This window comes from Excalfactoria chinensis, chromosome 1 (genome assembly GCF_039878825.1).
Source record: "Excalfactoria chinensis isolate bCotChi1 chromosome 1, bCotChi1.hap2, whole genome shotgun sequence".
Classification (NCBI taxonomy): domain Eukaryota; kingdom Metazoa; phylum Chordata; class Aves; order Galliformes; family Phasianidae; genus Excalfactoria; species Excalfactoria chinensis.
Genome location: NC_092825.1, coordinates 8,795,136 through 8,818,457, shown reverse-complemented (window position 1 = coordinate 8,818,457; position 23,322 = coordinate 8,795,136). Strand labels below are relative to the sequence as shown.

The 23,322-nt window shown below is 36.4% G+C and overlaps 1 protein-coding gene across 6 annotated transcripts in view; it reads right to left on the bottom strand.

The window, feature by feature from the left end:
* Window positions 1-23,322, bottom strand: part of PCLO (piccolo presynaptic cytomatrix protein) — a 313,514-nt gene that overhangs the window by 116,733 nt on the left and 173,459 nt on the right. For all 6 annotated transcript variants that reach the window (XR_011902652.1, XM_072327118.1, XM_072327119.1 and 3 more), the window contains 2 exons: window positions 7,130-9,341; window positions 1,951-2,099 (listed from right to left, as the gene is read on the bottom strand). Coding sequence is in view for 5 of the 6 variants with exons in the window: in XM_072327118.1 (XP_072183219.1) it covers window positions 1,951-2,099; window positions 7,130-9,341 (2,361 nt within the window). In the remaining variant the exon portion in view is untranslated. The remainder of the gene's footprint in view (window positions 1-1,950; window positions 2,100-7,129; window positions 9,342-23,322) is intronic.

Below are 23,322 nucleotides of genomic sequence, written 5' to 3'. Positions count from 1 at the left end.
TGGAATTACAGAAGTTGCTATAGAAACAAATATATTTTAATATTAGTTGTACAGTATGTGTGAGCTTAATTCCTAGGTTACAAGAAATCCATGGAAACTTGGAAGCTCAGACTTGTCACTCTACTGAATTCTTGCTTCAAAAGCAATGGGTTGTGCTTTATTTGTTACGTTTAATTGTACAAGCTCTGTGGGACATAACTGAGCAATTCTGATTTCATCTAGAAAGAAAATTGGAGTTTCACATGTGTGAAACAAAATCTTCTCAAATACAAATATGACTGCAGTCAGCAAAGTTTTTTTTTGTTTGCTTGTTTGCTTGTTTTTAATAAGAAGAAAGTACAAATAGCAAATTTACAGTGTGATCTGACAGACAAATTCATGCTATTGATGGAAATAGTTCCTTCTGCAGATGGTTTGTGGTCTGTATGGGATATTAAGAGAGGTGCCATGGCTTAATTACTATGTTAACTCAGTCTCATTAACTGATTTCCAGAAAGCTTCTGCAGCCAGGACAACTCCAAGTGAAGCTGGACATGTTCATGTGGTCAGGATGAGAAACAGTTTGCCATTTGGAGCTACAGAATACGAGGCTGGATATGACAACTGTGCAGAATTGGTCTTGTGGATACAGAAGAGAGAGCATGGGACAATGAATTTGGAATTCAATATGGAGCTAAGGAATGAAGCATTTAAAATGACTCTGATACTTGTCTAAAAGTAATTTCATACCTGTCTGTTTATGAAAATCAGTTTCCTTTGTTGTTTCAAATGTCCATAGGTACTTAACATACACAATATCTGAGAAACATTTTGACAATGCAAATGATGCTGAATTGGTGAGAACTGGCATTTCTCACTTCTGCAGACATGGTGAAATAATTTTGCATCATTAAGTGCTATAGTTAACCTGGACTGCAAGAGATGAACGGGGAGCCGCTCTTTCTTCTACATTGCTTTTCTTCTGCAGCAGCTTTACATTTTTGTTCACAGAACTTACAGTAGTAAAAGCAGCACAAAGAACTATTCAGAACCGCTCTCCCATTTCCAACTAGAAAACTTTTAAAAGTGCCTGTGGCAAGATTCTAAATGCACCATCTCTATTTCCATATAAACATGGGGATAGTACAGCAGCTTCAGAGAGAAGAAAATTCTTTGTTGAAATCGTTTGAGAAAGCAACTCTCAGCTGCCTTAAGATCTCCTCCCACAAAACTTTGATCAGTGTCCTTAAAGCAGTCCTAGTGCAGTGCTATTCAAACAAAATCTGACCTTCTTGATGAGTAAGAAGTCTCAGAACAATTTCTGAGGGCAAAGCAAGGATTTGTAAAAATTAAATACATCTCATTAAACATGCCCATATCTGCTTATCAGTAGTTCTCTTCTTGGAACAACCTGATTTCTAATGTAAATTTTTAATTTTATGCCATGATGCTGAAGTGGTCAAATAATATTGGGTATGTCAAGAACAATGTGTGTTTTTCCTGCTCCGGCAGGTTTTGTTTTCATTACCACTGACATTAAGAGCTGTGAAGACTACTTGATCACAGAATGGCATTACACTGACCAACTAAAGTGCAAGCTGATGTCAATCAGTCAAAAAGCAGTTCTTTAGACTACTATAAGGGGGATGAATTTGGATGGTATAAATCTGGTAAGGTAAAATCAGACCAACCATGGATTTTGTTAATAGCAATACCTACTGCATTTATAGTTCTATTTATAGTTTAATTCCATTCAGATATGTTTCAGAAAATCAAAGACAACATGTAAAATCAGTACTTCAATGCAGAGAAATGCTGTTTCAATGTCACCATCAAGTATTGATGACAAATACAGGTTCAATAGCACATCACCTGAATCACTGGAATTTGATTAACCCTACAGTCCCTCCACTGTTGAACATTATGTTGATTAAATTTTCAAACATTTATCAAACTAAAGGAAAGGCTTACTTGGCAGCTTATTTGATCTTGGTGTTGACTTGGTGGTCGAGAGTGGGACAACTTCTCGGGCAGCCTTCTGTCGAGGCCATGTCCATTCTCCAAACGAGATTCCCTGGGCTTGTCAAACCAATCTGTTTCTTCACGACGGAGATGATAGGCTTTGAAAACCAAGGACAGGTAAAATGTTCTGTTCCAGTGCTGGGGAAAGGGCAATAATGTGCATTGTGCATAGCAAACATGCATAGTGATCATTAATTGGCCATGCAGCTAAAGCAAAGTAACAGATGAGACTTCAGACATTGAATCGAGGCATGATTTAGCTGTAAGTGATAAAACAGAGTGAGAAGATTCTGTTTAGGTTGAAACTATGGATAGTAAATATCAGAAAAAATCCACTGCTGAGTGCTATAGCCATTTCTTCCTTTCTGATAGCTCAGAAATACATTGTAGATTCCACATATTTGTAAAATTTTTAGTGAAAAAAGTCAAATTTAAAAACAACAACAACAAAACAAAAATCAAAAAACCTGAAAACCCATCTTCAGCTACTTCCCAAACTAACTTCCTAAACTGAACATTTTCCATTTGGACATCATCTAAAACTAGTTATATGAAAACAGAGCCTGCTTTATTAAATCATGTCATCCCAAATCAAAGAAGATACAAAGTAAAATAAATCTATTATCTTTCTAATTCTAAGCAGAAATATTTCAAGTGATATCATTTTTGATTCTCTCCCTTGATTTTGCAGTAAGAAGCTTCTTTGTGTCTGGAAATTTAGCTGTTCTTAATGCAATAAATCACTAAGTTCTTATATTTGCAATAGTTTTAAACTGGTATAAAATGTGTTGTATTAGATACTTGCTGTGGATGAAATGGCACTGTTTCAATAAAATCACTTTTGCAAATACACTGATTTATGCCTTCTGACTCCTGGATCAACCAACATAGCTTTCACTCACACTAAGATTAGAATGAGCTCCTATGTGTGCAGTAACAGTTCTGTTGAATGATATGCAGATTTCTGTCAGTGTAAACCAAAACAATACACAGCTAAATATAGTCCAATGAAAGTTTGAATGTTATGTTGTAATAATGATGAATTTGAAAATTAAGAAGAAAGACAGTATGTTTCAGCAAAAATTCTAGAAAAATGCAAAATTAAAATAAGGTCAGTTGTTGCTATAGTAACAGGAGTGAGTGCAATCGTACCACAACACAGAATGCAAAATGGAAAATGGTAGTGTGCATATCCTACCTATTTAGTTGTTAAACATAATTGACTTAGTCTAGTAAATGATTGGAACATACTATTCTGCATGTCCTATTTGTGGTAAAAACAATCATCCCATATTCTAGTAGGTCTTGTGAAAAGTCTTAATCTTTGTTTATATCTGTTATGAAGTCTCTTCCTTCTTAACTGTGCACAAATCTGATCTATCATAAACAGTTTAAAAATATTCTTTAGATCAGCATATACACAGTAAATAGAAATATTATTAAAGATTAGATCTCAGATAGCGAGCAATTAGTTACTGAACCACTGCACTGAACCACCACATGACAATATAATACACAGATCGTTTATGCTTTACACATTTATGCCAAATGGCTAGTGCTGGCACATACCAGTGTAACTCATCCTGACAGAACTTCTTACAGATAGTAATGCTGACTATGGCAAACTGTGTCATCAGCTGAGCAGAAAAAAAAATAATTAAAAATCTCCTTCCATCTCACCTGAAATTACTACTGCTGGATTTATTCCATAGAAAAGCTAGCACATACATGGAAATTTTATGCTGAGGTTCTGACCAGCCTTTCTCCTCAAAACCACATAAATGTGTGTATTTTACATGATTATTATTATTATTATTATGGATGTGTATATAGACACACACACGTCACGCTCATATGTACATAAGCATATTGTTTCCGGCTTGATTGTTTGAGATTTGTTTCAGCTGGAAGCCTGAGAACAGCCAACATGCTTTCTGATGGCCTTAGCCAAGACTAACGCTGCTGGTTTTAGAGGACATATTCTTGTTTCTAAGCTAACAATATGCACCCAGACTGCTCCATCTGTAAATTTCCTGATGGAGTCAATAAGGTCCTGTGATGTTCGTTACACAGTTTTAAAAGGTGAGACTGGACTCCAGGCAGTGGAATCTGAGAAACATCTTAAAAGAAATCCCTCATCTTAACCAATCTATCCCATGGGTGAAGAATTACAGAGGGTCAGTTGTGTTGTAGTGATCCTCTATGTCGCATATATGTAGTGTATAAAAGAGAAACAATAATCCTTGAGATTAGTAAAGGAACAATTTATCTCTCCTGAGCTGATTAACAGGACCTATTTACCTTCATCCAATTAAGCACTAAATTCAGTGTTCTTGAAAATTAGTATCTTTAGCATACCTTGTATTTTGTTAAAAATTGTGATATCTTAGGGGTTAATAAGTAACTGCTTGCTGTATCGGAGCTTTTGTGGAACCCAGAATGCTGAGAGACTGGCTGATAAACGTTACAAAAGCTCAGGACACTATTTTCAATGGGGGTATCTGGATGCTGTGTCCTTCTGACACTAAAACCAATTTTTTATCCTGTTTGAAGCTTGGAATCCCAGTGTAGGTACTACTTAAGTGCCAAAACTCATTCTTAAGATGTACTAAAGCTATGTAGATGCAGTTTATTAAAATTATGTAGTCAAAAACAGAAGGTTTGGCCTTGCAGTCCTATCTGTATTTTCTGACATTTGCTATGGAATACGACTTCTAAAAAATGAACATCAAGACAAGTACATACCTCAGTTTGGATGGAATACAAGCAGTTTAATATGAATACCCTAACTTATGTTCATTTTTAAAAGTACTTAGACATGAAAATTTCAGCTCAGATAATCATTAGCACAATAAATGCTTTCCTAAGACTGTGCTTTAGGCTGATTTCTTTTTATGAAATCTCATCAACACCATGCAATAGGAAGGGGACGGGGGGAAAGGGAAAAGATGAAAAGCTAAAGTTGAAGGCAACCTGCCAGGGTTCCAGAGTAGCTGTCCACTGACAGGGCATTACAGAGAGAAGTGCAGTCCTGAGAAAGGAAGTCCATAACTTTCTGAAAAATTGTAATATATTTTCTGGAATGTTTTGTATCTTACATTCAAATTACAAAAATTATTTGTAATTCAAACTACTTGTTTTTAGGCAGCGTACTTGAAAATAACATCACAATGTGTTTTGATTTCTCAAGACTTAACATAAAATGCTGCAACGAGAAGTTCTATGGGAAGAAGAAAAAGCTTGTGAAAAATTTGAAACAATATTGCTAAAATGGGAAGCCCTGATATTCAGATATATATGCCCTGATATTCAGATATATATGTCAGTCTAGTAAAGAATAATCAAATCATGATAGGATGCTTCTGACAATGTCTAACTAATCAGAGGTTCATTTAAAACCTAAAGAGGTTCAACCTAACATATAACATGTATGCCTTGTACAAATATATAACAGAAAATAATGCAGTGTAGTGCAGAAAAACAACCCCCTATGATCTGTTTATATGAGGTAGAGAGCACCAAAACCAGGGTTTGCAGTCCAGTTTGGTTATTATTTTTCCAGAGTGATGCAGAATGTGACCCTGTAATGACATGGTACCACCTATCTATTTATATTGCAACTTGGGGGGTTCCTTTTAATTAACTTTTGGTTTAATTGTTGGACTGTGTGTGCTATGAACTGTGAGAATACTGAAATTTGTGATAAAACTAAAAAACAAACAAACAAACAAAAACAAACAAAGGTGGCAGACTTGAACCTCCTCTGAAACACAGACTTCATGAGGAGACTATTTACAGAATCAAATGCTGCCATATATTGTGGCATCAGGAAGGCAAAGAGATTTCATTTTTCTAATGTTTATGAAAGATCCAGTTTATGTAAAAAGGCAATAAGGCAACAAGGACAGTGAGGTTAATATAAACCTGGAAAACAAACCATACTACTTCATAATCATGCAAATGTGTCTTTATAGACAATCATTGCCATTTACAGACAATATAGCGCATGCAAAGTCTCCTTTATTGTGCAGTAAATACACATAAGAAAAAGTTAAGGGAGCGCATACAATTTTGAACATATTAATTTCATTTTCTTTCAGTCTATCTGTATGATTTTAAAACAGTTTAGAATATATTAAGTCAGAACTAACTAAAACAAAAGTGGTACATAATTTGCAATTATTCAGTACTTAACATCAGCTGTAACACTCTTCTGTACTTATTTAGAAGAAACATTTTTAATTGCACCATTTATAATACATCAGAAAGGTTCCTTTCCTGAACCTAAGTGAGATAAACTCTTGTGCTTATTTGGCAGACATATTGTATGTGGTGCATAGAAAACCAGCTACACTGCATACTCCATCAATAGAAGTAAAATACTTTATGCAAGTTTATTGAAAGATGTGATTGTCTTGCACCATCCAAATGACAAATTATCTTACATCATCACAAGTCTGAATGCACGAAAGTCCACATGACAGGATGCTTTCAACAAACCATATGCAGAATGCTATTTTGCTACCATGTTAAGTTCTATATGGTTCTAACATACAATATGTACTAAATGAACATACTATTTCTATATAAATGTAGATCTACAGTGGTGCATCGGGAGATGGAATTATTGGCTCTTGAATTCTACAATGAAATTTCATGCAAATAAAATCACTAGAGGTTTTTTTCAGAGGATTTAGGAGATTGTGTCCAAATCCCAACAAAAACTATTGCAAATAAGTTCAATGATCCACAGTCACCGGAGAAGGCTCCACATAAAGACTGATGGTAGGGCACGTGTTGTACACAGAATATTCTACACACTATCATTACAAAAGTAGATAACAACAAGAGGAAAGGAAAATGCACAAGCAAAACCAAAAGGAATGCAAATCATCAATACAGTGAGCATGCCAGAGTAGCGTAACACCATCCAGAAACTGCTGTTAGGGTAAAATAAAAAATAGCAAGTAAAACAAAAGTAATCAACTCCAAAAAAAATGCAGATACACAGAAGATGCACCAAGGAACATAAAGAATGAGTCTTTGTGGTATAACAAAAATTAGACACATGCATAGAAATGAGGGTTTGCGTTGTGATAGTAAGATACCAGTCTGAGGCCTAATTTACCTTCACTGTCTGACATGGCATGCTGGAAGTCATCCATGACGAAGGCTATATCTCGATCATAGCCTCGAGTCCGTGACTCCTCCCTCATATGTTGCTGGACCTCAGGTAATGAATGGCTTGATCCAAACTGGTCCCTGGTATCTGCAGATATTGGTGGCAAGGGTCCAGCTGCTGCTCTTGCCATTCCCATTGGTTGGCCAACAGGACTTAGTGGGCTTTCTTCCTCTGAGTTCTGTGCTACAATCGGGATCCTTCCCCTGCTTTGGCTAATAGGTAGACTGGTGGGTTTAGTTCTTCCAGAAGGTGCTGCGTGGCTAAATGAAACATCTAGGGGTTCAGCTTCTTGGGCTTTCAGTCTTAAAGAAGAACTGGAAGAATCCCTTTTCAAAGATAAATCAAGCCCATAAACTGAGGAGGGTCTGGATGAGGGCCTAGATCTACTACCACTGCTATAAGACTTGTCTGCTTCATCTTGTAATGTGGATCTCATTGTTGGACCTAGTGCAGCCCCAAGGCCTGCACCAATGGATGAAGTTAGTGGTGACCCCATGTATTTTTGTTGGTCAGTGATGTTTTTTCTAAGGCCAAAAGTGATATCATCCTGAAGAAGCCTTGCCCTAGTAGTAATTCCCCCAAGTGATGATGTGCTTGATGAACTCATGTAGGTTGAATAGTCAGGTTCAAGGTCTCTACTTTCTTGGATAGGTGAAAATTTTGTTAGTTTGGGGTCTATCAAAGCTTTCTTGTGTTTTGACTGCTTCTGGTAAAGGAGGGCTGCTGGAAGCTGCTTAGCAGCCTGTTTCTCAAGGGTAAGCCTACCTATGCTATATTTCTCAGACTTAGGAAAATGCCTGAAGCTGCCCTCTGGGTGGTAATACTGTGACAGGCCAGCCAAGTGATCAAGACTTTCTGCACCTCTACGGAACTCCTGCTTTATCTGGTGTTTCAGAAGTTTGAGCTCATAAGGGTCCTCCATTGGGTCTTCATCAGCTTTAACATAGGAATGTAACCTAGAAGAAGTCTGCAGTGGTGCTAGGAAGTCTGATACTTCTTGTGCTCTCCTGGCCTCAGTAGTGCGAAGCAGTCGATCTGTTTTGGTTAGATCTTTTTCATGGAGGCTAAAACCAGAACCAAGTGCTCCTGTTCCCTTAGTAAGCTCACCTATATCATCAATCAGCACATAATTTCGGGGTGTATGGTGGTGGTCTATATCTGCATAGAATGAATCTGCAGATATGCTTGATATAGGGCTGCTCGCTATGCTGTTTCTCTCATCTAGTCCTATCCTTAAGTCCAAGGTAGAGTACTTACTGCCCAGCTGAGATACTGCATAGTTATTGTCAGTTGAAACTGGTGCTATCATGAGAGGTTGATTGCGAATCACATCATAGTTTGTTGTTATCTTAGGCTCCAAATATAATGGAGTTTGTCTTGGTTTTGGCTGTATCACCATCATCTGTGATGGGAGTTGATAGGAAGGCTGTTGAGTTGGTGGAGGTTGAGCCTGTGGAGTAAAGGACATAGTAGCTCCTGTTTGGAAAGCTGTCTGGGTCTGATAAGGGGAAACCTGCTGGTGATACAAAGGCTGCTGCTGTTGGTAATGTGACTGCTGTGTGAACTGAGTTGGTGCTTGAGTAGGCAGAGCAGGAGATGAATATTGATACTGACCATATGGGCTTGTAGCAGGGGCAAACTGTGTCTCGGGTTGGGTTTGTGGTGGCATAAACTGATTGAATTCTGTTTGGGGTGCAGTACGTGGTCTTTCCAAGCCATGTTGAGTTTCTATTCTGGTTGACCTGGTATTATTAACTTCACTGTCTGACATATAATCACGTTCTTCTGCTACTCCTTGGAGATAGGCACGCTCTCTCTTTTCTCTTTCTTTTAATAAGGCTTCTTTCCTCCTATTAATGCCCATTTCCAAGTACCTCAATTTCGCATCTATTTCTTTTTCCTCCTCATCTAGCTCTGCTTGTTTCTTTCTAAGCTTGGCTGATTCCCGTTCAACCAGATCCAATTCTCTGTCTATATCCTGAAGGATTTTGGCTCTGGCCATAGTGGTGGTCCTACAAATCCTTCTGCGTGAAACTGATCCCACAGAAGTATATGGTGACTGAGTTCCTGCTGTTGCTTCCTCTGGAGGTGGGTTGGGCAGAGTCCTCTTCACCTTCTTCTGAGTGCCGGATGGAGTGATACTTGAAGAACCTTTTGTCTGCAACAGAAGAAAGAAGACTGAATCACTATTCTGGAGGCTTTATTATCAATAGATCACAAGGAATTTAAAACTTCTTCATGGTATGGCTTTGTATCTTAGCCATATACTTTCTGTAACTAAGAGGAAATGTGGTGCCCTTGAATAAACTTCAGGAAACAGGATCAAGTAAATTCTAGTAGCCTGTTGAATATCAAGAAGATGAGCAGTCTAATGCAAAAAAATAAAAAAAATAAAAGTAATAAATAAAAAGGGAGACACTCACTAGAGCTTTGTTTAATCTGACACTGAAAAAATATGTTATATTCTTGAAATTGATTTAAGACTGTAATTTAAAAGGTTTGTTGTTTGTTTTTATCTTGACATTCCTAAACATACACATTATAGGAAAACGTATTAGGGTGAGGTTAGTATATGCAGATCTATGTACCTTCCTTTTACTTAGCACTAAATGAAAAGAATTTATATTTATAATTATCAATGTACATATATAAATATTTATGTCTATATATACACATATAATTTTACAATGTAATAGGAATCTCTGAGTAAAACAATGAGTGCTTATTGAGCAGTTACAACTTGAACTAAAATCCAGATGCCAAAGAAGGACTTTCTAGTGCCAGCCTGCTTGGTACAACAGGCAGTCGAGTCCCTCAGTCCACCCTCCCATTTTTCCTCAACTCCACTTCTATACATTACAACTACAACATTTAAACAATGTAAGAATACAATAATATACTTCACAACAGGTGAGCAGAATTCCCCACATTTAATAGGAGAAGGGTGATTAATGCTTCTCTAAGAAAAGTACATACCAAATACTGATGAACTACATTTTGGAGCTCTCTACACTCTCCATCAGCTAGGAAAGTGGGCATCACAACCAGTTAGACGCAAGCTACAATGCCCACTACATTACTGGTGCTTATGACAGGTTTCAATGTAAATTTAGGCTCCCTTCTAATGTAGATAGAAAGAGACATTAAACCTGAATGATTCTGAAGTTGTATCCTGTCTTCCCAATAGCTTTTGTAGCTTTTGCCATAGTTAAGGACAAAGGATTGGTCTATACATGTACACAAGAATAATCACATTAGCTATTATAAAATGCAGCATTGCTGACAGAAAAATACAGAAACACTTCAGTGAAATTTAAGTAATGAAATAAAAAGAATATTAACCAACTTGTCACTTCCGCCTCTGCAGGCAAGCACAGCACTTTACCAATCATTAACTATTATTAATTAAAACTGGAATTTCTTCTGAAATAAATGCTATTTCACTCAAATAAGAAGTAAATAGGAATAATTTTAATTAGCTGTTTTCCTAGTTTATTTGTCAAGAAAGTCTAAAAGTTTTTAGAGAGCTCACAACCTCTTTTTCTGCTAACCTTAACAAACCAGAATAATCCACATTTGAAATGGATCTTTAGAAAAACATTCAGTATGTTTTCAAGTCCCATTTAATCTATTTTTATCCTCTTCATCTCAATACCATCAACTTTTGCATGTTTCAGATTTCAATAAATGTAATTTAATTTCATTTTCAACTTCCCAAGTCCATTTCCCATGCCCATGTTTAGCCAACAAATCAAAGAATATCATTTTCTCTAGCTCAGTGTGTAGTTATACTCAAAGACAAATTAATCATCTACAGTAGGTCTAGTTGGCTAATAATTTATACTGTAAATTCAGTCTAATATCACTATTATTCTCCCCTCCCAAATTCATATAGCAATCACAGATGGTGAAGTGATCACAGATGGTCACCAGTTTTGGGGAACAGCTATTAATAACACACTCATTAAAAGATCTGTAACACTTTACAGAATTATTTTCGGATGATAGCTATATTGCTGATGAATAAATCCCATGTCAACTAATACTGCATTTTATTGAAAAGATTGTCTTCTTTAATATCTTTGTCTACATAAAAAGAATATTTTTGTTTACATATCAGATTGACAGACACTACAGGAAGACCTGTCTTGTTTTTGAAAAAGTATTGACAACCTATAGAACACAGCTACTATTCTTATAAGATTTACACTTGGAAAAGAAAAAAAAATGATTTTAATACTGTGATAAAATGTTTTTTTTTTTTTCTTCTGAGATACTTTCATCATCAGTTTTATTAACATGCTACCTGGGAACTGTATTAGTAGATGTATAGGAAGTTCAGGAAATATTTTGATAGAGAGAAATTTAGAGCAGTAGTTTATTTTTTATTTATTATTATTATTATTATTTGTTTTATTTGATGGAAGGATTATCAAGGAAAATAGCCAAGCTAGGCCTGATCTTCACCAAATTCTAATCTCTAAAATCTAAAGTATTGGAAGTGGAAAGGAGTATTTCTACTATCTAGCCCTCTCTGTATATTTTTGGTCACTGTAGTATGCTTATATTATTATGCTCATTTTAGGTTCAAAGTATACAAAGGAAAGAGAGAAGAGACCTTGATCACACTACTAAAGAAAGAAATAAAAAATAATCATCAAATATGGGCAGGCATTCTTTGGGCTTACAATTACTATTTAAATGTTAAGATGGATGTACAGCAGGTGATGTTAGTGAGCTCTTTGATTTAGGAAGTCATGATGTTTTTTGCCATATTTTATCATATTTTCCATCTTCTTCATGTTAAGCTATCTGCTTATTGCCATCTGTTAGTTTCTTCCATATTTTTCAGAATCTTTCTGTGTTTAGCAAATGATGACTCTGCATGCTTACTGTAAATCTGAAGAACAAATTTATTCTGCTTCTTGTTTTATGATGATAACCTTATAAAAATATTACTTTGCTGCTGATGATTACATAGAGAGAATTTCAGACTACTCTGGGACTTCCCTTTAGGATGGATATAAAGGTAGTCATATCAGCTTCTGAGGTGAAGCCAAACTTGAAAAATAACCCCAAAGATTATGCTTGAGACACAACTATAAATATGTTGTCCTCAGTACTACAGACTGAAGAATTGACAAAGAAACAAGTTTGCCTGTGGCAGGAGTGTTAGAGCTCAGTAACCTTTAAGGTGGCTTCCAACCTAAGCCATTCTATGATCCTATAATCCCCTTTCCCAGCAATGTGTATTGTTAACAAAGTTTGAAAATAAAAATAGGAGAAGAATGCATTCCTCAGTCTTGCAATTTAATGACAAAATCACAGAGAGGAACTCAAAATATGAACAGGTTTAGAAAAATCTTTCTTTGCTGCCTAACAACATTGCTATCTGGTTGAGGGAAGGGATTATACTGCTCTGCTCTGTACTGGTGCAGTCTCACCTTGAGTACTGCAGGCAAATTTGGGCAACACAGTGTAAGAAAGACATAGAACTGTTACAGAACATCCCAAAGGAGGGCTATGGTGAAGGGTCTAGAGGGGAAGATATACGAGGAGTGGTTGAAGTCATTTGCTTTGTTCAGCCTGGAGAATAGAAAAGGAGGCCTCATGGTGGCTTACAGCTTCCCCACTGTCATGGTTGAACTCAGTAGGCAGCTCAGCACCACAAAGCTGTTTGCTTACTTCCCGTCAGTGTGAAGTAGAATTGGAAAAAAGGTAAATAGACCACAAGAGACAGCGATGTTAGACTACCTACACTACATGACACTATAAAAACTGAAAGTAAACCAGGTCACAGCAGATGCCACTCCTCTTCCCCAATCCTCTGTGAACTCAACATTGGGAAGGAAAGTGCTCTACACCACAGAGGAACAAAAAAATATTTATTATTCAAGTTTTTGTGGACCCTTCTGGACTTTATACCTGTCATATAATGGCTAGAGGTTTGTTACTCTTGGTAACAGACAAAACAAGAATATTGAGAAAGTTCTCTCAACTGGCTTATACAGCATACGTGAAGAATCACAGTTTGGAAATGAGTAAAGGAAAACAGAAATTGTGCACCATAAGGAAAATGTATTCAAAACTGTATTTATAAAATTATACAGTGGAATAATACAGGCTCTGCAAAATGTCTAACCACCAGTCAAACCCTACCAGCCAACCAGCACTGCCTTTCCTCTTGTGAACTTGCTGACAATGGGAGTGGAAGGAGAGTCTGATGAGCTGTGAATTTGGCCTTGTGTATAGGAGGAAAATGCCCTGTTTCATGAGTAATATGACAAAGCTTTTCTTTAATGTAACTGTCATCTCATACTTTTCTGGAAGGATTTTGCTCTGGGGACTGAGCAGTGAAGCAGAAAACTAGTTCCTAAATCACACAGCAGCATTGAGATGCCAGTCACTCTGATTTTCTCTCTGTGTCTGTTTTTATTCTTCATTCCTTTGGAGGCTTTGTAGTGATAAATATCTCCCTGTCAAAATCAATATTATTTTTTTTAGAAATAGTTTATTCCAAAACAATATGCATTTTTTTTCCAGTTGTTTCAGTTAGAATCACTCATTCTTCAAATGAACAATTCGGTACTTTCCATCCTCTTGTTTCTTTCTTTTTCTCTGTGAAATTGTTTGAAATTTAAATTTTCACTTCAAATGAAAGGGGAACAGCACAGTGCACTTTCTAACAGCTGATGTGACATGAGATATCAATGTCTTTCCTCAGTAAAACACATAAAAGGACATACGCTCCTTTTGATCTCAGGAGGAAAAAGGAGAAATTCAATGAATTTGATATGCAAACTACAGACAGATGTGGACTTCACACAGTGGTTTTCAAAGTGATCCAAACCTCTGAGTCATCTACCTTATTTGAGTACACATAGTTGTTGTTCTCCAGCATTTGTACAGAAAATGACTGTGTTTTCCACAGACCAGTCTATCTGTGATCCATTTGGAACAGTATTGACAGTTTAGCCTCAAAGGGCAATGGGGCAGCTCATTCCTCAGTTACACCAGAAAAATGATGAATTGCAGTTTAAATAAGCACAGATACAGCAGAAAATCAGACTGTGAGAATAATGAAATCCAGTGTTTTTAAACTGACTTGAAATGTTGTAACTGGAACAATATTCCATATGTGTACATTTAACTGATAACAGACAACAACATGCATATTATTCACATTCTTGTGTTTACATTTCCTCAGCTTATATATTCAAATGATATCTAATCAGTGTGCTTTTTCTGCTTGCTGCAGTCTCTTCCTCATACTCCCCTCAATATAATAAAATAGCGTATAAAATATTTTCCTTCTTAAGATTAAATTTATACAAAAGAGCAACAGTTATCTTCTTTCTCCCTCTGCTATTCACTGCTATTTATCTTTGTAACTATATAATTTATCTTTGAAAATTGCTCTAAGATACAAGCTCATGTGAGAGATTTGCTGTTCAGTTTTATTCAGTGAATATGGAATTATGTCTCAGTTATTTTAGAATGAGAAAAAAGTTTTTGGGAGATAGATTGATTCAGACAGTGGAATACTGTCAAGCTAACAGAGTCAAATTCTCAAACTGGAGCACTGCTTCTGCATATCAAAATGTATGTATCAAATGGGTTTAATCTTTTTTTCCACTACTTAGCCTCTGAAAATGAAGAAAAAAAATAAAAATGGGAAAGAGGAAGGTGAAGGAATAAAGGAAGTGGAGAAGGAGAAAGGAGAAGGAAAAGATCCTGTTTACAAAAACAAGTAAAAACTATTGGCAGAACTTGCATTCTGAATGACAATTGGAGATTTCACACTTCACTATGAAGTGCTTGAAAACACTGTAGGACATGACATTGCTGCTATGTAGGAGATACTACTGATGCCTAATATATGCTTGTTTTTGTGTGATTTTACCAAAATATGCTAAGTATAGAATCACTTAATTGCTAAGGTTGAGAAAGACCACTATGACCATATTGTCCAACCATTAATCCATCTTCACCATGTACTCTAAACTACAACCCTCAGTGTGCCATATCTTCACATTTCCTGAACACCCCCCTGGACAGTGACTTCACCACTTCCCTGGGCAGCCTGTTCCAATGCCTTACCACTCTTTCTAAAATGAATTTTTCCTAATATCCACTCTGAATTTTCCCTGGTGCAGCATATGACAATTCCCTCCTATTGCTGCTACCTGGGAGAAGACACCAGTTCCCACCTTGCCACAACCTCCTTTCAGGCAGTTGTAGAGAGCAATAAGGACTCAACTGAGCCTATTCTTCTCCAGTTTAAAAAATCACAGTTCCCTCAGCTGATCTTATTAAGATTTGTGCTCCAGATCCCCTACCAGCTCTGTTGCCCTTTTCTGGACATGCTCCAGGGCCTCAATGTCTTTCCTTTAATGAGGGGCCCGGTCAAGTGCAGCCTCACCAGTGATGAGTACAGAGGAATGATTGTCTCTCTGGTCCTTATGGTGATTCAATTATATATATCAGTATATTAAAAGCTACAAAGAAACATCACAGAAAAAAACAAGCAAAACAAACAAACAAACAACAACAACAACAACAACAAAAAAACACTCCGCTCCCAATCCCCAATACTGTGTTTCTATGATAAACTCCAGTCAGTATTCCACATACTAGATTACAATAGACATAGTTCGGAACTGAAGATTCAATTTAATAAGGGTTTTTTCATACCATCAATTCAGTGTAGATACCTTTGTGAATTAAAAACTTTCCCTAATTGTAAATTCTCTGTGATTTTTTCAGAAGATAGTCAGAAAGTATCCAAATGAATGGATTTACCTAGATTCTGTCTTCCTCATGACTCATGAAAGTTTTTGAAGATAAGGTTTCTGAAAAATACACTGTTTCTATAGCCCAAAAGTTTATGAAATAAATGACAAAACACTTTGTACAAAGTATATTGAAGTCTCTGCGCTGCATAACAAGTTGTAAAAGAAATATTCACTACCTGAAGAAAAAAAAATGACAAAACTAGAATTGCTATTAGTTGATGCTTAATAAGATCTAAAAACGGCTGTAGACTCATGACAGCTATGTGCTATATTACAACACACTATACCACACTATATAACCACTAGTTTTTCTTCATCATCACTTATTCTTTTCCCTGTCGTTTCAGAGGCAGGGTGTATTATGTAAATCTGTACAGAACTGCAGCTTAACTTTCCAGCTTAACCTGTGGAAAGTTATATGGTCTGTGAAGCAGATGGATCATTTGCAGCCTGTGCTTAATAAGGACAAAAAATGTTGTATACACATGTTGTGTTGTTATATCCAGAACTCCATTTTCAGATTTAACCAATTAATGGCACAAACTGCACCTAAGTAGCACATTCTGATGCATCTCATTCTGCCACTGATATTTCAAACCAGTCACTTTAATTGCTAATTTAGTAATGAATTAAGTAATAAATAAAGTAATAGTAATTGCTACTTTCAGGTTTAGTTAATCATGAAGCTATTTGTGGAGGTAGAAAAAACACTTCCTTCATCTTGGAAGGACAAAGTTACGTAAAAAATCTTTTTGCAGAGACTCATTCACTCACAGTAATAAATAATTCACTGTTTCACATCATGTAACACACATGATTATATGCAATTCCTCTCAATCAGAGAAGCTCAGATCTCATCTACTGAAAATTTCACTAGATTGTGAAGAGTCCCAGTCAGTGATAACATACTTTTAATTCTCTCCCTTTGCAGTCTGAGAATCCTGTCCAGAGACACAGGATATGTGTATGCTGAATTAACACCATCTGTTTTCAACTGATATCAGACTACTTCACAAGTTTTCAGAAGTAATTAAAGGAAAAAAGTACCTGTTCTCAAAAACAATGGAAATATTGTTTTATAAGAAAAAGCAAACAAACACAGAAGGTGTGAGAAAATCTCTTCTTTTTCTGCCTGTTCTCTGCTACTCACTTCCTCCAATGGATAGTGGCTCACATGACCTCACATGCTGCTCCACAGCCCATGTTTATTTATCTGCCCAAATGCAGACATAAGGTACAGAGCTAATCTAAGCTAGTCATCCACACTGCCTAACTGAAAGAAAGCAGATTTTAAATTCAGCTCTCTCCATAATGACACGTGTTTGTCATAACAGCTGTGGAAACAACCTCATGTGACATGGATGTGACCTGTATATGTCTCATGACAGAGAATGCCAGTCCCACTCCTAGCAACTGCAGTAGTTTGAATCCTTGATTTTGCCTCCTCATGCAGCAGTTGTTTTGTAACTAAATTCAATCATTTTCTGCATGCAGAAGTTTCCCAACCACAGCAGTCAGAGACTCTGGACTCTGTTCTTTCTGACTGAGGCAGTGTTTATTCCATTCCACACTTCTGATGCTTTGCTCCCCTGATCTAGATTAAAGGTGACAGAGTGAGTAAAGCCCCGGTTAATCACTTTCTCTGAAATGTGGTTCATGCTGGGGGACAATGGCCATGTAAGTCTGGCTGTAAAGCACAGATTAGACAAACTCTTCAAGCACCTGACTGCATAATGCAGGTCTTTCTATATGCAGCTACACATTATATCTTTTCAGCTCAACTCTGAGTTCATCCACTCTGCTGCACACCTGCAAAACAGCTTATATCTATTTTCCTTACTTCTCTTTCCAAAAAAGCCCCAAAATTTAATACTGCAACATGTTTGACTGTAGAAAAACACACTTCTTACTCTCCTCAAGCAGCATATAAGCTCTGCAAGGTTTATCAGGTTTGGTTTATCAGAATCCACAGTGCCTCATGGTGGTGGCACAGCTACCAAAATATCCATTATTACTCCACTGAAAAAAAGCACAGTTGAAGGAGTCGGGTCAGTACAAATGACACAAAACAATTTGATAAACCTGTGTTATAATCTAAAAACTCTCAAATAAGCCAAAGTTCTCATTCCAGAATATGTGTCTACATTGTCTAATTCTAAGTAACATATTAGATATGAGGTTAAGAAGACTAATGATAGTTATATTTCTACATCTGTAGTAGAAGGCATGACAAGACCCTTAATTCAACCAGACTTTTGTTGTGAAATAGCAGAGAGACGCAAAAATTTAAAAAACTCAGAGGCTAAATTTCATATGAGCACTTACACATAACATTTTAAAACAGAATTTGGCCAAGCAGAATGTGAACAGTGGTTTACGACACTTGCCTTTCCTGCTGACTCCTTGTTTCCAGGTTTCATCTCATTCCAACAACTCAGAAGCTTTCTGGTCTGCAGCATATTCTACACAATCTCCTCTGCCTCAGCTAGTCAGGTGATTTTCTCCACCAGTTCAGCTTGTGAACCCATTCCTGTCACTTCTCTGCAGTTTCTTGGTGCCTCCCTGAACTACCCACAACTCCACACCTCTTTCTCTGAAGCATGACAATTCCCCCCTAAAATATGCTCTGTTGCTCCCAGGATAGGAGCAATCTCTCTCCAGAAGCTTCCAGCCAAGCCAAATGAATGAAACCGAACCTGACAACAAACACACAGAATAGATCATCTGCCACAGATGGCCATACTTATGAAGTGTGAAAACCACTCACTGTATGCCCAGATTTTCTGTTACATTTTTTTCTACAAAGTGTACTAGCCAGACAACACAAAAGACACATCACTACTCTTATTCTCAGATAAGAATGGATATTCCAGTTTGATATAAACCCATTTCTAAGCGATACAAGTTAAGCAAAACCAAATGAACTTCTCGCACCCCACTCAAAACAGAAGAAGAGCCCATCTTTCAAAGGCAGCACTACTACTAGAATAAACTTACAAAGAAACTTGTTATATTGACACAAAATAGAACTTTTCATGGGAGAAGAACAGCTTTCATTATGCTACTTGTTGATACTACTCTGAATTCAGTCCACATCAGTGGGGCAGAAATGCCAAATGTGTCATTATTCTATACCATTTAAAACCAGACTGAACATCAGCACTAAGTCTTCACTGAAGAAATCCAATCAAGACACCCAACTCACTCTTGATCAGCACAATTACACATAAAACTGTGAGAAAGATCTGTTTTTAAGAACAGCACCTTTTCTTTTTATGTCTACAGAATGACCAGAATGACCCGGGTTGGAAGGGACCTCAAGGATCATGTAGTTCCAACCCCCCTGCCTAGCAGGGCCACCAAACATATGCCTTTACTAGATCAGGTTGCCCAGAGCCCTGTCCAACCTGGCCTTGAACACCTCCAAGGACGGGGCATCCACAACCTCCCTCGGCAGCCTGTTCCAGGACCTAACCACTCTCCTAGTAAAGAACTTCCCCCTAACATCCAACCTAAATCTTCCCTCTTTTAACTTAAAACCATTTCCCCTAGTCCTGCTATTATCAGCCCTTTCGAAGAGTTTACTCCCCTCCTGGGAGTAAGTTCCCTTCAGGTATTGAAAGGCTGCAATGAGGTCACCCCGCAACTATGTCTATAGTGATTATTATTATTATTATTATTGGTTTTTTTTTAAGCTGATTGTTTTAGGAATCATTATATATGATTCTATATCACTAACACTGAAATTTTCAGAAACGCAAGTCCTCCATTTTTGGATAAATTCATAAGACACCCTGTGTAGGGACAGGATCAGGACCTTCTTCTTTCCTGTTATAAACAGGACAGGAACATAGAAATTTGGTACACTTATAGTAATGTAGTTCAAGAAAAATCAGAAGAAAAATAGAATTTAATGTGAAATATATTCCATTTGCAGATACTAAATTTATATGAAGGAAAAAAAATGTTAAACCTTAATCTAGGACATACTTCCATTGTAAATAAAAAAGGAAGAAATTACTGTAAGTCTCATTTTCAGAGCATCTATTGCTCTTTTTCCAAACCATTCTTTTTGTCCAATACTGCCATAAATCAAAATAAATCTAAATGGAAGAAAGATATATCCCTACTTGATTATATGCATATGGACTATAGTAGTTATCCTACAGATATTTAGAATAATATTATTCAGATAATAGAAATTAACAGTAGAACATGTTTTTTACAGTGCTAATCCTGGTCATATAAGGTTGTGCAGCCTGGAAAAAGACAGAAATCCAGATCTCATATCTGAGTCTTCTGGTTCCTGAATTTATTCAGATGAGGTATCAGCTAGGATTGTTCCTAAATGCATACTTGGATTGTTTCTCTTTTCTGCATTTTTTGTGTGCATTTTTCTCATCACCAAGTCATTTCCCATGATGAAGATTGCTGTTAATTCAATTTTAGATCAAGGAGGCAGAAGCCTTGTATGGTTTTTAGAGTATTTTCTGATGATAGTACTTAAGTTAATTGATCTTTGATAAGTACACAAACAAAAATTAAGAGCACTTCCATAAGCATTACAGAATCTGTAATACTTACAGAACTAGCTAATTCAGTATTTCAGCAAGAAACTTTGCTTTAATTTTCAGATCTCTCTTATGGAATCTGAATGCATAGCAATCATTCCAGTACCTCATTGTACATATTGCAGACAGGAGCCAGGCTGACTGAATGGTGATGATGATTATCTTGACTGACCCATCATCAGTGTCATTTACCTTACCATTCATTATCTAGGAGCTCTGCATATGAGTGGGCAATTCATTATAGAATCATAGAATCACAGAATTGCTCAGGTTGGAAAAGACCTTCAAGGTCATCATACTGTTTGAACATCAGTTTACATATAAACAGCAAGTACTGAAGTTATGATGAAATATTTCTCTTCATTTGCTCTCCTCCCTGGGAAAACACTCAGTGACTTGGTATCTGACTATAGTCAACATTTTTAAACTATGTTGCTTTTTCATCACAACACTGAATCCCTCTTAGAGCATTTTATAGGATATATATTCATGAAATATAGCTACATTGCAGTAACATAGTAATAATTCCAGAGAGGTAAGATGACCAAGACTTAGAAAAGAGAACATATATCCAATATATTTTAGCACAAGGTAAAATAAGAAGAATCATATTTCGTAAGTTGTAGTTCAATTCATACTCAAGTCCAAGTCATGATGAATAAACCATTGGCACAAGGGTCTCTTATAAAAAGCAAACCTTGAGCTCTTTATAAGACATAAAAAAGACTGTGAATGGAAGAGAATGCTATTACCTTCTCATATGATCATAGATCTGGGCCAGAGCATATAATAAGCCTGCTCCACTAAAGAGAATTTTCCTATTACTCATGGAGCATTACTCAAAGCATTCTCATTTAGGATAAATATTTTTAGATTTCAAAATATTTCAATATATAAATTATATGAATTATAGTAAATATATATCATAGTATCATCATAGTAACATAGTATCATAGTATATATATTGAAATATATATATATATATCAATTTTGTCTTCAGATTAAAGAAAAAGAAATTTTGTAGCTATAAAAAAAGTTTTGCTTTTAATGGATAACATTAAACATTTAAAAGGAACCATATGACAATTTCCTGTGGGTAAACCAAGTTTTTTAAGAGATGAAAATAACACCTAACCTCAGAAGCCTACTATCTCATTCTTTTCTGAAAGTATATGAGTTAGTCACTGTCACAGACAAAAGTTTGAAGGAGATAGACACTGACGTGAAATTGTGCTGCAGAATCTATTCTCACAAAACTGTTCCAATTTTGGAACTGCATGTAGGAACATAACAACAGCAAAAACAGAAATATGGAGAGCATTTATCTTTCTCTTCAGACTATTCATGCTTTATGACCAGCTCAGGAGAAACCAGAAATTATTCATTACTCTTCATCAGTTCTGCAATAAATTATCTAGACTAAGTTCCAAATCTGAACACCTTGTACTGCAAGAAAAAAATAATTATAATAGGTTTATTGAAAAATATTTTGGCATCTAATAATCAATTATTTGTACTGCATCTTTCAGCAGATGGCAGTGACTTTCAGATAGACATTTATAAATACAGTGCCATTTGCATGTTTCTCCCTATTACATAATTATTGTCTATTTAGTATTATGACATTGAAACATACTCTATTTCAACCCTCTATGCTTAGTGATCAGGAGACCTTTCTTGTTCCACCTTGTTTTCTCTTTTATTGCTCACTCTATGTCTGTGTAGCTTAATGTATCGATATGGGTAAGATACCTGTCAAAGTAAGTTACTTGTGACTGGTGAAAATAGCATAAAAAATCTGATGCAGAAGGAGACTTTTAGATCTCAGGTATTCTGTCAGTATCTCCAGTTCATAACATACATTCAAAGCAAATCCACATATCAGACTCCTCGTGATTTTGAAGCAAACAGAGTTGATTATCATTTCCTGTCACATTCCAACTACTACTTTATTGACTGTATTGTCACAAATTCTGAAATTTGTTTCTAGAACTATTTTGAAAAACATATATATATATTTACAATTCATAAAAACTTTTTTTTTTTTTTTTTTTTTTTTTCACAAAAAATATTTCCAATAAGATTAAAACAGAAGAAAAAAAAAAAAAAATCCAAAACCTTGGCTACAGAACCCAGTGTAAGCCCACTAACATATCCAGGGCTTGAGGAAAGCAGCTCTTATATAAAGGGAGGCTAAGAATATAGCTAATTGATGTCTTCACACAAAGGGTGGTGAAGTATGCCCAGGAGGTTGTGGATGCTTCATCCCTGGAGGCATTCACAGACAGGCTGGTCTAGTGGTTGGCAACCCTGAACATAGCTGGGGAGTTAAAGCTGATGATAACAATGATGATCACTATGGTCCTTTTCAACCCAGACTATTCTGATTCAACCTCAGATGTGGGATTACTGAATGTAGACTTACACCTTTCTAAGAGATGCACAGTGAAGGACAGAAGTTAAAAGTTGCACAAGAGAAATAATGAATTCTTTGCCATGCAATTGAGCCCTAGAACAGGTTGACCAAAGAGGCTGTGAAATCTGCAGAGATTCTCAAAATTTAAGAGGACAAGAGCTCTGGCTACCCAACCTAGCTTCAAAACTAGCCCAACTTGGAGGTGGAGGCAGGACTATATTATCTCAACACACTCCTCCCAGTCTGATGAATTGGTGATCTTTTTCTCAGGCACTGTGATGGCTGAAAAGATTGTCTATTTAATGTTTTCAGAAGGCAATACAGGCAATCACATCCTTATGGATTTTTTGCCAAGAT